Here is a 15,874-nt window from a genome sequence, read left to right on the forward strand (position 1 = left end):
CCACGCCCCGCCCCCGCCCCCGCCCCTCAGGCAACCATCCTGTGTTCTCTGTGTTTATAGTCTGATTCTGCTTTTGTTTATTCTTTTTTCCCCTTAGATTCCACTCTAAGTGGAATCATATGGTCTTTGTCTTTCTCAGTCTATTTTACTCACTATAATACCCTCTAGGGCCTCCCGTGGGGTCTCAGATGGCACGACCTCATCCTTTTTTACGACCGCGTCATGATTCCAACATATATATATGCCACATTTTCCGTATCCGTTCGTCTATTAAGGGACATTTAGGTTGCTTCCATACATTTAATTCCTTTTTTGGAAGCAGCTGGGGCTGCTCCAGAAAGAGACAGGGGGGCTTGGAGACCAGGCGCTCGGGCCCCACTGACGAGGGCAGCCCCTGGGCAGTCACGAGATCCTGACCAACTGCCCATGGTGCCAAGCCCTGTGCTGGGTGGCGGGGGCACAACAAAAATACCTGCCCGGGGACAGAGGACACCTTCAAGAGGTCAGAACTGATGGGGAAAGAGTTCCTTCTGTCCCCTCCTGAGAAGGCATCTCCCCCTCCAGACAATATGCTGCACCAAGGGGAGCAGTCTTGGTGAGCCTGCCCCCTCTCCCCGGCAGCTTAGCAACATGGGGGACCACAGGGAGCAGGGAGTGAGGTGGGCCTTCCAGTGCCCACGGAGGCCTCTGCTCGCCAGCTCCGCAGCCTGGCCTCTCTACCTACGTTCCTCACCTGAGCAACCCTTCTCTCCTCCCCTCTGGGCATGGGGCCCCTCTCCTAGGAAGCCTGCCACTCTGCGGCCTGGATGCATTGCTCTGAGGGCAGCCTGGGATTCACAGCCCTAGTGGGTGCTCAAGGGACGGAGTATGGGGCATAGACCACTAGCATTAAAGTTACCCAAGAAGACATGGCTACAAAAAGGGAACTGGGTCTGCCCTGGAAATGGCTCTGAACAAGAGAACATGGCACCGTGAGCCATGTCAATCCAAGGGCACTGACTGACCATTTTGTCTAGGGCTGGGGGTCCAGCCCCTGGCATGGGCTCCTTACACAGGCCTTCTGGAAGGTTCAATCATTCAGCAGACATAGACCATTCAGACTCACAGGAATCTGAAGGTCCCACAGAGGGCTGGAAACCCATGTGGGAGCAAGCCACAGGTCTCCTGAGGTACTGGGACCCCCGCCCTAACCCGGGGAACCCCAGGTACCAAGTAACCCACTTAGCTGGAGGGCACAGCTCTTTCTCAGCCTCCGTCCTCCTCACTGCAAACCCTGTACAACCACGCTATTTTTAGCCCAGGACCTAATCTCTGCAGTGAGGGTTTCCTTCTCTTCATTCAAGGGACCAGAATGCTAGAAAATAAACGTGATCTCCGCCCAAGAGCACCTGGATCTGCATGCAGCCCACACCTCCCTCCGTTCCTCCACCAAATGAGGGTGCTTCTGCGAGAGAAGCGTGTCAGACTGACCCTTTACTTAGGTGACTGTCCTTTGCAATGGTCTCTGTGCCAGGCTTCCTCACTGATTCAGCATGAGGATCTGAAGCCAGCTTGCTGGCTGGTGGAACACCCGGCCCTGGGACCCGCGAGCGCAGGCGTGGGCTCCCACGTGATTCAGCAGTTGGGCCTGCAGCTCCATGCGCCAAGGAGGCAGAGGGGCCCTTGCCAACCACACTTCTCTCTCTCGAAGACATCATTTTAAAAGGCACCAGGGCCACATCTTGGGGCTTTCAAGGAAAAGGTATTTTGCTGGCAAGCAGAGCCAGCCAAGAAAAAAAAAAAAAAAAAAAAAATTACATGGCTAAAATAAACCAAGGCATATAAATTAGAACGAGTTTTACAGATAGAGTGGGAGTGAGTCTAAACAGCAACCTCGTTAAGTGCCCACGTTGGGCCAGACTCCCGGCCAAGCTCCTCACACACAGCCCCGACCGCCGGCTGTAGCAGCCACCCAGCTTGCTCTCTGGTGGATCCTGGGTCTAGGGGCAGACACTTCAGTCACCTGCTACCAGGTGGCCACCAGCGCAAGATGGTCCTAGGCATTTCACACACACTGCCACTCCGGCTTCCCGGAGAGAAAATCAAGGCCCAGGAAGGTAAATTATTCCAGGCAGGCTGCACAGTAAGAGAAGAACCCTCCAGAGACAGGTCCCGACATGCCTCCCAGGGAGGGGCAGAAGGCAGCGCAGAGCAGTCGTGGGGGTGTGTGGCCCCCAGCGCTCCTCTCCTGGCCGGTCAGTTCTTCTGGCAATTCACTCCTCTCTGCGGCTCTCTGGGGAGGCTGACACTGCCCAGGCCCACACCAGCTCACTTGCTTGGCTCTCCCTGAGGCCGCAGACAGGGCTGGGCACCGGCAAAGCAGCCAGTCAGTACCTGCTGAGCGTGCGAATGGACGAATGAGTAAATGGGGTGGGGGGGGCGCGCGGGTAAGCCAGGCTAACTTCTATGCCTCCCCTTCTCATCTGCACACGGCAGAAGATCTACCTCAAAGAACTGGGTGAACAAAGCATCCACCGTGGTTAAGATCTTTCTGTCCCTCCTGCCCGCCAGCCTCCCACAGAGCCACACAAAAGCCTGGCTGGAGAGAGCAAAGACCCAGACCAGAGTGGAATGGAGCACCTGCCTGAGGCCCGCATTGACAGGGACTGGGAAAGGAGCAGCTAATGAATAAAGGTGACGCAAGACAAAGCTGCAGTTCAGGAAACACACACACACACACACACACACACACACACACACACACACAAATGAGCTCCCAAACATCATGATACAGCTACCCGAAAAGGCCTCTGGCCAACCTCACAAGAGCATTTCTGCTGACCTCTGAGCCAGAACCAGCTGGAACACTGCCAACTGCCAAGTTCTGCAATGGGGCTTTTTGGTGGCTTGTACTTTCCTTGTCAGCCCCAAATGAAACTAATCACACTGGCTCCACCTGCCGCACCCCTCCCTTCCTTCCCCCCCACCCTGCTCCTCCTCCCTCCCCCTCTCCACCTCCCACCATCCTATAGCCAGGAGTCCCATCTGGCCTGGGGAACTCTGGGCCACACAACACGCATCCACGAGCCATGCGCGCACAGGTACCTCCAGAGGCGATGTAGAACCCGCTGGGCGCGTACTTGGCCACCACCACCTGATGGGCATGCTCCGTGTAGATGTCAGCAAGGGCTGGGTTCTGCAGGGAGGAGACCAGAATGAACACAAGGCAGGCAGAGCAGTCAACCGCTTTCCACTCTCCTGATGAGTGGATCTGGGGGCTAAAAATAACACACGCACTACACACTCATGTCAAAACCTCCATAAAGAAAAATCTCAGCAGTACGACTGCCTGCCCACACGCCACTGCCTGCCTGCCTATTATCTTCGGCTGATAGAAAACTGGGTAGTTTTAACTCTTCCTCTTTAGCTGACAGCTGCGGAACTTGGGATGATTGTCTTTCTGTTGCTTTTCCGCACAAATATGTATTTGTAAAATACACACACAAAACAGAAGTTTCACCGAAACAAGTGTACCATTCTACCTTTCTTTGTGGGGTGCATCCCGTTGCGACTGCTTTCCAGAGTCCCCTACGTGCTGGTCTCCCTGTTCAGAAGCAACTCTACCCCGGCTGCCAAGCAGTGCGTGGCCTGAAACAGCGCCCTGGCTCTGAGCTCCGGCAGCACAGCAGGGTTCAGAGCTGGGAGCCTCCCCTGCCACAACCTTTGCCCGAAAATGTGGACTTCCTACTCGCGTCGTAGCCCAGATGGAAGGCTGGCTGGCCTCACAGCAAGAACAGGGCCGGCATCTGGGACTAGAAGCGTCTCCACTACTCGGCAAGGTTTTAATGTCTACTTTACTAAAAGTAGATGGCGGTGCCTCCACTTTCACACACACTCGAGCTGCCTCAGCACACCTGAAACACACATATTGAGATGCTGTCTGTCTCTACAGCTGGGCTTTCTTTCAGGAGGGAGTCAAGACTCGGTCATCAATTCCTGCTGTTGGCTTTCTATGAACCACGCACTCTTGAAAGAGGCCACCTCCCACAGGATGGAAGCTGAGGACACATCAAATCCCAGTGTGGACACCCTGCTTTCTAGAGGCGGCTGCTGCAGGCACATCTAGCCTGACCCCCGACTCCCCCCACCTCTCCCCAACCTGACCACAAGATGAGAGGCCTGCACTTTCCCCCACAGGAGCCCCACAGCCCTCATTCTACCAGACTGAGACTAGAGAGGCTGACCCTGAAGTCCAGCCCTGCCCACCACCAGCCACCTTCTGGCATTCCTGGTAGCCCCATGTCTCTGCGAATGCTGCTGCCCTGGCCAGGACCACCCCTCCTGCCCGCTGACACCTACTTATGCAGCCTAACTGCAGAGCCGCCTCCTGCGAAGGCCTCTCTTCTGTCCCCTAAAGCATCTTACATGTCCCTGAGGTACCCAGGACACACGATACAGGTATCCCCTGCTTTTCCCCAGTTTGCACTGTGCCACCTTGTTTTTCCAAAAGACCTCCATTAGTACCTGTTTTCACCAACCGAAACAAAGCCATGCAGGATCTTCACTTGCGTGAAAAAAGGCAAAAAGGCAAAAAGCCAAAATAGCATTCAGCACCGGTTTTGTGGCAAGATGAGCAGGTCTGGGGTAGCAGGCACCCCGGAGCAGCGAGTGGTGCCCCCCCAGCTCCTTCCCTGGAAGCCACAAGTGGCTAGAGCTCCAAGCTGTGTCTGGGAGCATCTGGGCTTTATTTCCATTTATTTCGTGCATCTGTTAGCAAGATGTGTTCTAAGGCATCAAAAGAGCCAGGACAGGTGATTTTTGGGAGGTCTAGGAACACTCTACACTCTTCTTCATATAAAGTGATGGTAAATGCATCTTTGCTTTAGGCCATTTGGCTCACGTAAGGTTCCAGAGAACGCTCTGGTTTGGGTTGCGGGGAAACCTGGAATCCCAAACCTTCTTGTCATCTCTTCCAATTAGTTTTTCTGCAACCTGCTTCAAATGTATTTCTCTTTTCAACCATCACAGCAGTTCACAAATAGGCGTGCACAAATAGGCGTGCAACAAATGGTTTTTGGGGGGCGATAAAGTATACAAAGTCCTTTTCACCCCTAAGACTTAACATTCAGCATTATGTGATGTAGTGGGCACTTAATATATGTGTTTCATAAATTAATCCATCTCGGAATATACATTTGCTAAAGAAATTAAAAAGGTATCAGGTACTTAAAGAGGACATCATGACGGCAAACAGGCACGTGCAATGGTGCTCAATGTCATCGAAACTACAACAAGATACCATTACATTACCCACTAGACTCAGCAAGATTAAAAGACCAGTATCACCAAATGCTGGCAAAGATGGGGGTGCAGGGTACCAGAATGTTTACATATGGCTGGCGGGAACGCAAAACGATGCAGCTGGAAAAGTTTGGCTGGCTGGTCGGCTGTTCATGAAGTTAAGCATACACTTACCACACACAAAACCTGCGATCCCACCCCTAGGTATTTACCCGAGAAACAAAGCACACATCCACAAAAAGACACGTGCATGAAGGTTCACAGTTGCCTTACTCGTTAACAGCCCCAAACTGGAAACAACCCAAATGTCTACCAACAGACACGGGAAGAAACACCACGCCGTATCAACACAGTGGAACACGCCCAGGCAACAAAGGGGAACATACCACCAACACGCTCAGCAACACCAGTGAACCTCAAAGGCATTATGCTCAGTGAAAAAGTCAGACACAAATGGCAACACTGGGTTGCAGGACTCCTTTTTATGACATTCTAGGAAAGGCAAACGTAAAGGGACCAAAAGCAGATCGGTCCTTGGACGGTGTTAGGTGTGGAGGGAGCTGAACCAGGTAAGACAGCACTTCTGGAAATGTTGGGAAGGTTCTGTGTCAGGACTGCGGTGGCGGTTATGGGACTGTGCATAACTGTCACGTTGTGTAGCAGATAAATCCTGCTGTATCTAAACTGTGCCTCAATAAAAATTAAATGCCTGATATCCGTTTAACATCTGCCTAATCCAACTCATTCCAGCCCAGATTAGTGCTTCTGACCCGAACACCCTAACATGGACAAGACCCCTTGCAAAGGAGCTGGCCAGAAACAGTCCATGGACAGGCCACCCTGAGATCCTCTTCTGGTGTCTGTTTCAAGGCTGACTGAGGGGGCTTACACCCCACACAGTGGGCACCACCAGCCCATTTTACAGATGAGAAGCCCATCCCATGGGCAACTGACTCCCCATGCTGGCACTCAGCCCCCCTGGGCTCTGCCTTTAAAAGGGTGGGCTCCAAGGGGCCCAGGGCAGGGATGAGAGATGAGTAGGCACTGGGCCTGGGAGAAGTTCCGCCCCTAAACATTCCTCCCCCAAAATAGGGTGGCAAGTGCAGCGGGTGTGAACACCCAAGGTCATCCCCAGCAGGCGCAGCACCAGAATCCCGGGCTGCATGAGACATCTCTCTTGTATGCACTGCAAATACAACTGAGCCAGCGAGGGAGGGGGCCAGCCTCTCCAAGATGAACATAATGACTTCATCGGAGTCCACGGCAAGCTCCCCCCCTCGGCTTAGCACACACAGGGAGGCTGGCTACTAGAGGTAGAAACGACAGCTCCCCTGTTCCCGCTGTCATCCTGCCAGGTCAGGCTCATTCCAGGTCAGCTAAGGCCACAAGGCACCAGGACTTCGACCCAACACCCTCTCCCCTGTCTCACAGGGGGTGGCAGCTCCCCTCACTTGTCCTCCCTCTCCTGCTGCCTCAGGCAAGGAGAAGAGGACTTGGGTGAGTAATTTATTTGGGGCAGGGCTAGGGAACAGGGAAAATGAGCCAGTGAAGGGAAGAAAGCCAATTCCAGGAGTACCAAAGAATATTCCTGCTGTGCCAGAGGCTCCCCCTCCCTGGGGACCTTGGGAGATGGTTCAGGACAGGTCTAATCCCACTGCCTGCCCTCCCGGGCCAAAGGAGCTGCTCCCTGGGCCGGTGCCCTTACCTGGCCAAGGCCCCTTCACTTGGTGAGGGGAGGGAGAGCTAGAACACTACCCCTCCCCTCACTACCCACCACCCACAGCTCAGGGCCGGCAGTGGGCACTCAGCAACATTGCTGAGGGGCAGAGCTCAGGGCTGGTGAGACCTGGCACAAGCCCCGGAAGGCCACCCTCACACCTGGGAGGTCAGGGAGCCTCACAGAAGACGTGAAGACACAAAGTCACAGATGTGAGGAAAGACTTGGGCACGGCTGGCCTACCACGTGCCCTGCAGACCCTACAGACGCCTGCGGGGACAACAAGGTGGGGGCTAGATTACAGGAGGCCCTCTCTCCTGTGGACTACATACAGTCCTGGCCCCCCACCTGCACAGAGGCCGGTCCCCAGGACCAGACCTTCTTCTGCCAAGCCTGTCAAACAGGAAATGAACCCCGAAACCCCCCCCCACCTTCCCAATCTGCACCCTGCCGTGGAGACTCCCTACATCAACGAAGGGAGGATTCCTGAAACCGCTTCATCCGGACAGTGTCTAACTGAGCTGCTGGCTCCCCAAAGCTCTTTCAGGTCCTATGTCGTCTCAGGCTCAGAGGTCACCACACCAGCCACAGCGAGGTTAGTGACTGGCCCAGGTCACAGGGCGTGGCAGCTCTGACCTCAGCTGCTGAGCCACGGTGAGGCCGGCAGACACATCAGGAGGTCGGGAAGGCCACCCCCACCAACCGGTGTAGAAACTGTTGGACACGGCACATCGAGAGGGGCCTCTGTGCTCTCCTGGAAGAGCTGATGGCCCCTGGAGCCTCCAGAGAAAGCCTGGGCTCCTCCAAACTCGGACCAGGCCAAGTGAGCGCGGCCTTCCAGGAGGACTGCATTTCAGAGCACCGGCTTTCTAACTACTTCTAGTTCCTAAAAGCAGTCACTGGTAGCTGGACCTGTAGAACCAACACAATCTGCAGGGACCTCTGTTCCGATGACTAAGGACAAACTCAAATTACTGCACAGTAGCCCGGCGTGAAAGCAGCCGCACGGACATCTGTGCTTCCAGAGCGGCAGCTCGAGCCCAGAAGCCGAGCCCCTACCACGTGGCCTCAGAAGACAGACAGAACACGTAAGTATGGCTCATTTACTCCTTCCAAGAACTCCCTGCACCCACTCAGGGCCGGCCCTGGGGACCCAGCAGTGAGCGAATGTTCCGCAGGAGTACGACCTGCCACCAAAGCAGCGGCGGTGAGCGCCGCCTGGCTCCAGCTTCAAGGCTCCCACTGGGCCGGAGGAACGGCACCCTAACTGGCAATCCAAAGTCCATCTTCCACGATGCCTGCTCCTTCCTCCAGGAAATCACTGAGTGACTTTCTTCCCTTTACCTGCCTCTGCCTGAACGCCTTCCCTCCTTCCTGATCCTCAACGACGTCTCCTAACTAGCTTCTACCACCCAGGCAAAGGCCACCTCCAAGAATCCTTCCCTGCTGCCCCAATGGGAAACGATCTCTCCCAGCCCTGAATGCCCGCTACCTGCCCTGGCCTCCCGCCCCACCCCCCTCACTACTTCCTGCCTTGTACCATGTGCCACTCTTACACCCACGAGGCTTCCCACGGAGGGGACCCCGCAGAGGGCAGGGCCTGCACTGGATCCAGCACTGCCACCTCCCAGTGGCCCAGAAGACCAAGGCTGGCTGGACCCCGAGAGCCGCCTCCGAATCATCGTGCATGGATGGTCCACGCTCAGCCACAAGGCTGGACCCTTCTGTTGATTTCTCTGAAACCTCCCATGAAGGCAACCTTACACCCCACTTCACAGGGCCAAGAAACCAGGCAGAGAGAGGGTGATGTGCCCACGGCTACCCGGATGAGAAGCGGTGGGGGTGGGGACCCGAAGTCAGGTAAGAGCCTTTATTCCTCAACTCTATTCTCTCACCCATGGTTGGTATCACTGTTAGCCTGATTCTTTGACTCAGAGAAGCCCTTCAGCCTGGCCAACAGTGACACATTTCAGAACTGCGTGGGGCCGTTCAGCAGTCCCGCATGGTCTGCCGCTCCCTGAGCGACTGTCCCTCCTGGCTCCCAGCTCAACCCCTTCCTGATGGAGCAAATCAAGACTTTAACGCAGGGACCCCTGCACACAGGACACTGGCACCTCCCTTCCTATCCCCCTCCTTTCCCACTGTCTGCCCAGAGCCTGACTGAGCAGTCATGAGGAGAGAGTCTGGGGGAGGCTGCCGGGGATTAGATCCCCGCACCTACTGGGGCTCTGGTGTCCACATCTCTAAAAAGGGTCTCTAGTCAACATGGCGGTTGTGAAGAGGAAGACACCGTGTACCTTACAGCCCAGGCAACCCTCTAGGGATACTTGTGCATGAACTCAGCTAAATCCCACCATGACCCCATGTTGATGGGGTGGCCTTTGTCTGGATGGTAGAAGCTAGTCTCCCTATGCTTACAGGTAAGAAATCCAAACTGGATGAAGTACAGTGAAGTGTCCGGCCACTGCCCAGCACAAAATGTACTCAACCAAGATGAGCTCCTTTGCCACAGGCAGTGCTCAGGGCTGCCTGCTGGACTGGCATCCGTCTGTGCTCCCTGGAGACCAGCTGAACAGAGCGGGGCGGGGCTGGGGGTGGGACTGGAGTGCCCATGTTGGGATGGTGTGTGGTGGAGAAACTGTCATTTTCTGGATAAGATCCCAGGGAGCACAGATAAAACCAGTGGGCAGAAGCTACTAGCAAGCTGACCAGAGTGTGGGATCCAGGTATTTCTATGGGGTATATCACCACCAAAGCCGGGCAGGTTCCTCCACTGAGACTTACGAAAAGAAGAAAAGCCCTTTCCACTCCAGAGTCTACACATCATCTGTAGTAAGTTCCTGTGGGAGATGGGGGTTGGTGGAGGCACAGTCCAAGGTCAGGACTGCATAAGGACGCAAATGGGCATCTCCAACCATCTCAGGGCAGGGTTGACTCCCACAACCCAAGCAGAACCAGGACCACTTCTCTGCTGGCCTCAGGCATGAGGCTACCTTGTTTTCCATAACCTCGAAGACCTTGATATCCCTCTCTACACCTCCACGAACAGGAACCGGGTGAGTAATGTATCAAAACCACCAACCCCCCACAGGAGCCTGTAACTGTGCTGAGAGAACGCAAGTCACACTTCTTCCAACCTCTGTGCACACTTGGTTCCCCATCTAGATTCTCCCCGTCTCTGCCTCACTCCTCTTCCTGGAAAACTGTTACTTATCCTCCAAACCCCAACTCAGATGTTCCTTCTCCAGAAACCTTCCCTGCTGCTCTGTGGCACAACTGGTTTTTCCCCCTTGTTCCCAAACCACCCACGACATTCTTTTAAAGTGCTTAACCAGAGAATTTGAATGTAGCCCACCAAGGGTAACATTCAGTCTCGATGCTACTGATATTTTGGGCCAGAAAACTTGTTGCACAGTCCTGTGCATTGTGGGATGCTTGGCAACAGGCCTGGCCTCTACCAACTAGATACCAGTAGCACGAAAATGTCTTCAGACGTTGCCAAGTATCTCTCAGGGGGTGGGGCTGGGGGCAGAAACTCCTCACAATCACTGATTTGAATCTGGGGACACAGTGGTCACGGGCAGGGCTCAGCAAGACAAGCTTAGCGAACGTGCGTGGGAAACATCAAGAACCAAGGATCGGTTCTATCAGCTGATAAGCACTTGCTGAGTGTGTGTACCCTGAACCCCAAATCTTAGGTACGGGACGATCTCTACCACAGATTCCACCATACTACCAGTCTGCCTCACCTTTTAATGGTTCCGGTGGCCTCTGTCACAGGGCTGCCTGACCACCCACCGCTTGAGCCCCCCACACCTCCCACTCCCCCTCACACCCAGGCTCCAGACTCGGAACTCCACGACCCCTGCAGGGAACCTCTCGCCCAAGCCCGCCTCATCTGTCTGGAAGCCCCGACCCTGTAGTGAGTGCCCCACGGCACCCGTGCTTCCTCTCAGCGTCAGCCCCATCTAGTTCCCAGAGTCGGTTGTCCCCACTAGACTGCGAGCTCTGTGAGGACAGGCCCGTGTGGGCTTTGGTACAAAGCAGATTCTTGATCAGTACCTGTAACAGGATTCACTGGGGCTTAAGCTACAGAAGGTGGGAGGGGCACAGCAGGTAGACTGGGATGGAAAGGAAATGCCTATCCTGGGCCACGTGACACTCAGGGAGCTGCACCCTCCCCCTGCTGTGACTGGACACATGAGAAAGTACCCAAGAATCACTGGCCCGCGAAGCAAGTCGCCATCACAAGTCACCTGGGCTCCACGCAGCTCCATGGCCTGGTCTGAGCCTGTCTCTTCACTTCTTAAAGCTCCAACCCCCAGGCCTCTCCTGGCTCGACCTCACACATGCCACCTGCTCACCCGTCCATGGGGTACTCCAGCACACCACTCCCTTCTGCCACCCGGAAGCTTGTGTCACTCTCACCAAGGCCACAAGCTCCATGCAGGAGGAGACTCCTCTGTATCTGTGCCCCCCACAGGGATGGTGGCCAACCTGGACGCACAGCAGGGACTCAGAAGGCATGTGCATATGGACAGAAGGGACAATGTCAATCCTTCCCGAGCCATCTGTCCCTTCATGGACACCCCCCACCCCACGGGGGGCACGCACAGGTGGTCCTTCTGCACATGACTGGCAGCAGATCACTCCAGGAGAAACTCAGCATTCAAGTTCAACAACCCTGAACTTCACACTGTGCTTGGAAACAGAGCATGTTGAAACGGAACAAATATGTCACTTATTGGAATTGAATTTTATATACATAATTTTTTCAAATATGTGTATTTTAGTTCTGGAATCTAGGGACTGGACTGGTTTAAAAGCAAGCTCCAAACCTGCCCTTGTAGCAAATCTGCTGGCTGCTTCTGGCAGCTTTCGAGGGGCCTCTGCTGTGCCAAAGCTGTCCTTTACGGGACGTGATGCTGGGCAGTTCAGAATCCTGAAGAGGCTCCTTCACGGTCACTGGGGGTGACACTTCCCTGTCTCTGCAGAATCGGCAGGGGCAGTGGCAACGCTGGCCCCACGGTAATATACCAGGCTCTCCCTCTCTGGATTTTTCTTTCCTAGATGGCCGTACCACTGCATGTTTTTAATTCAGATGTGTTGGAAGAAAATAGGTAAGAAACGCTCTTTTCAACAAGCTTATGAAGTGCCACTACGCTGGGTTCAAGGAACAACTTTTAAGCCAACACAGTGAATGACACCAGTGGCTTGTCATATGGGAAGTCATATGGGTATGGACACCTGTTTGGTGTGAAAGGAGAGGGAAGCCACAAAATTTAGCTCCAGCAACCTCAAGCAGGCTGAACTTTCATTTTTAGGCAGTAAAGCCTTCCATGGCTGCCTATTATATCCATGACACAGCTTGGCTTTCAAGGCCTTTTGACCAGCGGATAAACGTACTGAGCACCTGTGCCAGGTACTCTCCTGGGTGAGGACAAAGCAGTGAATGAAACAGGGGAGAACAAAGCCCTGCCTTCAAGGAGCTTCCAGTCACAGAAGACAGGCACATGCACACAGCTGTAGGACGGCCTGCCTGCTGGCTCGCTCTGTGTCAGCACTGCGGGGTAAGAAGGCCAGGATGGGAATGCTATTAATTCCTATGTCCTGAGACAGATATGGGACATGTCTGAGAAAGATCATGGAAGCAAGGGTGCCTGGAGCTGAGTGGGAAGGGTGGTGGGGGGGGGTTTGGGGGTGAGACTGGAGGTGACAGACTGGATAGTAAGGCTGTATCAGGCATGGTAAGGCAGAGCAAAGGGGCAACAGACACCATCTCATATTTTAACGTAACTGGTCCAGCCGTGCTCTGAGAGCGTACTGGAGGCCAGCCAGCGTAAAATCGAGAGACCAGTCTGGGTTTTCTGTTTTGCAATCCAGAGAGGATGGTAGCTTGGAGAAGGATGGAAACCAGAACAGGTAGAAAAAAAAATGTCAGATTCTGAAGTTAGTCTAAAAGTAGTCACTAGGCTCCACTGAAGAATGAACCATGGGATGGAAGAGGGAAATCCAGTAGAAGTCCCAGATCTGGGGCCCGAACAGCTGGAGGAATGGCACTACTGTTTTGGAGGAAGGACACATGGAAAACCTAAATGTGGTCTAGACAGGTCAAGTTGAAGGCAAGCAGAACCCCGACCTGGTTCCAACTCTTCTTCCGGGCCTCCTCTCTTTCCTGAGCCTGTAATGTGACCAGACCATCTTCCTTCCTAATCCCTGAATGGTCACTGAGGGTTCACGTCTTTTTTCCAGGAATGCTGTGCCCCACTAAAAATGGTGTCCATCTTTAACTGAGCACCAATGGTCTCCCAATCCAAAAAGAGCCCGAAGGGCTGATTCACATCCAGAACAGGAACACAGTAGCAGCTTCCCATGCTATCCAGGCCCTGCAGAAACTTCCAGATAGCTGGGAAAGGAAAGCAGACTCACCCTCAAGAGAGACTGGCAAACTCTGGGGTACCGGTAAAAATAAAGACCTCTGAAGAATGAGCAGAATGGGTTTCACAAGCTGGGGAATGTTTGCCGGGGGGGGGGGGNNGGGGGGGGGGGGGACTTGTGCACAGCTGTGAACAATTCTCCATCGGAAGCAGCTCCAATGACTGGCCTTCTTCCCCTTGCCAGCCCGACCCCTCTGCAGAGCAACGGGCCCACAGGGCTGAGATGCTCTGTGCAAGAACCTCTCGTGGCATCAGACACACGGCAGGCACCTCACATGAGGCCTCCCACCTAGAAGTACAGGGAGACTGCCACGACACGTCCGGGACCGTTAGGGGCAAAGCCAAGCGCTCCCCCACCCTGGATCCCTGAGAACGGCTTCGTCCATTTTGTTTGCCAAACTACAAGGAGGACCTACTCTGGGCCATCTAACTTTTATTTACTCAACATCTTGGGACCTCACCCTGGACATCTCCAGATCATTACCATCGAAGTCCCTGGAGAGGTTTCCCTCAGTTCTGAGCGAGGCCAATCAGCTTTCCAGGAATCCGTGTGACTAGCCCAATACTGCTTAGCACCTTCAGTGAACATTCACACCCGCCCACCCCTTCATTTGAGGTGCCCAGCATTCCGGGGCAGGGCTGAACTGCCACACGGAGCTCAGTCCTTCAGCAGAGGAACGACAGTGACTGGCTGCCTTACCCAGAGACGAGGGGAGAGCCAGTAGCACCTCGGACCATGCAGAGCCCTCTCCTTTTACAGGCAAGGAAAGTGAGGCCCCCAGAGCCCCTTTACTCCCTCAGCCAGTTGTGAGGTCCCCGAGGGCAAGTGCATCTGATCAGCAACAGTCCGAACCCACGAGGGGTAATCACTCGCAACAGATGTGAAGCTAAGCTGACATCCCTTGGGAGCATGACCAATCAAAACCACCTACGCACTGCATAACGCCCAACTCCAAACACAGTGCAGGAGAACCCCTCCCCCACAAATGGTTGTGCTGGCACTTCCCCCTTCCATCCCCCATACCCTAACTCAGGCTGAAGAAGGGAGGAGAAAGATTTCAGTGTGCAATCCCAGCAGCAAGGAGACCAACAAGCAGACTCGGTCATTTCAGTAATTACAGAGGAGTAACAGGAATTTGCGAGGATTTCCCACGAAATTGGCTCAAGCAGCATTCTCAGCCTGGGTACAGTATGTCTGTCTAAATGATTCATGGGAATAAACTGGTTTCTGATTTTGCACTGGGGCTCACACCACGCTGGAGGGCAGAGGCCTGAGCATGAGTCCTGGCTCTGCCACACTGAGACCCTGGGTGTTAATAGCGATCATACATAAGTGCAATTTACCAAGTGCTGGGTGTGTGCCAGCCATGCTGGGCTGGAGGGACGCATCATCTCATTCAGCGGGCACAGGCAGTCAGGGGAAGTGGGGGGAAGGGAGCCTCATCTCATCATCACCTCCATTTTACAGATGAGGACACTGGGATTCAGAGGCCCAAATCCCCAACCGCCCCAAGGGCAAGCAGCAGCTGACCGGGTGTGTCTGATCCCCCTAATCCAGACCCCTTATACTTAAGGTCTAAACTAATCCAAGCCTCAGTTTCCCCGGGAAGAGGAAGAAGAGGGCCTAGATAAGGCTGAAACAGCCTCCTAGGCTTCCGAGGTGTGGTCCCAAGGCTGAGGGGGCGTGGCGTCCTCACCCTCCCCAGGCCGCTGTGCGGGAGAAGAGGGGGGTAGAGGAGAAGGAGAATTAACCTGGCAGTTGCACCCAGAATCTGAACCCGCGCCTGCGGGGTAGGTGGGAAGGGGGTACTCACGTCGATGTTCCTTAGAATGACGCACTTTCCATTGGTGTAAATAAAATTGTTGCCCTTGGGGTCGCCGCCGATGATTTTGGAGACGCCCCTCTCCACCTGGGGGAGGCTGGCGAACACCTTCTCTGCGGAGACACAAACCAAGCGAGGCGCGTTAGTGGCAGCCCCCTGCTCGGCCCCCGGCCGGGCTGAGGACTGGGGGCAAGGAGCGGAGAGAGGGACCCTGGACCGGTCTCAGCCGGTCACCTGTTGCCTCCACCGGGAGGGGCTGNCCCTGCGCGCTGCCGCTGCGGACGCGCCGAACCCGGAAGCGCGGCCCCGCGCGCGGCTCGCCCCCAGCTTTGACCATATATAGTCAAGCGCTCGGCTCGGCGGCTGCAGCCCGAGTGAGCCTGCGCGGACCGAGCCGCCCCTCCCCCCGCGGCGGGCCCCGCCCCTGTTTCCCCGCCCCGGAAGTGACGTTGCACGGCCCCATAAAATTGTGGCGCGGGGGGCCGGATTCGGTGTCAGACTGTTTCTGGCCGCGGTTGCGGTCTGGCGGCTGACTTTAAGGAGGGAAGGGTGGGCGGGATGCGCCAGGCTGAAGTTCGGGGGCCGCAGAAGGCGCCAGTGCGCGGTGGGGGGGGGGG

The 15,874-nt window shown here is 55.0% G+C and overlaps 2 protein-coding genes across 7 annotated transcripts in view; one reads left to right on the forward strand and one right to left on the reverse strand.

Annotated features, from left to right (window-relative positions):
- WDR1 (WD repeat domain 1) overlaps positions 1-15,594 on the reverse strand; it is a 43,689-nt gene extending 28,095 nt beyond the window's left edge. The window contains exons 1-3 of the mRNA XM_034660174.1: positions 15,475-15,594; positions 15,249-15,440; positions 3,085-3,175 (exon numbers count right to left, since the gene is read on the reverse strand). Of these exons, the coding sequence (XP_034516065.1) occupies positions 3,085-3,175; positions 15,249-15,440; positions 15,475-15,594 (403 nt within the window). The remainder of the gene's footprint in view (positions 1-3,084; positions 3,176-15,248; positions 15,441-15,474) is intronic.
- Positions 1-15,874, forward strand: part of EXOC2 (exocyst complex component 2) — a 608,573-nt gene that overhangs the window by 312,310 nt on the left and 280,389 nt on the right. The window lies entirely within an intron of this gene.

The sequence above is a fragment of the Ailuropoda melanoleuca genome, chromosome 5, assembly GCF_002007445.2.
Source record: "Ailuropoda melanoleuca isolate Jingjing chromosome 5, ASM200744v2, whole genome shotgun sequence".
NCBI lineage: Eukaryota > Metazoa > Chordata > Mammalia > Carnivora > Ursidae > Ailuropoda > Ailuropoda melanoleuca.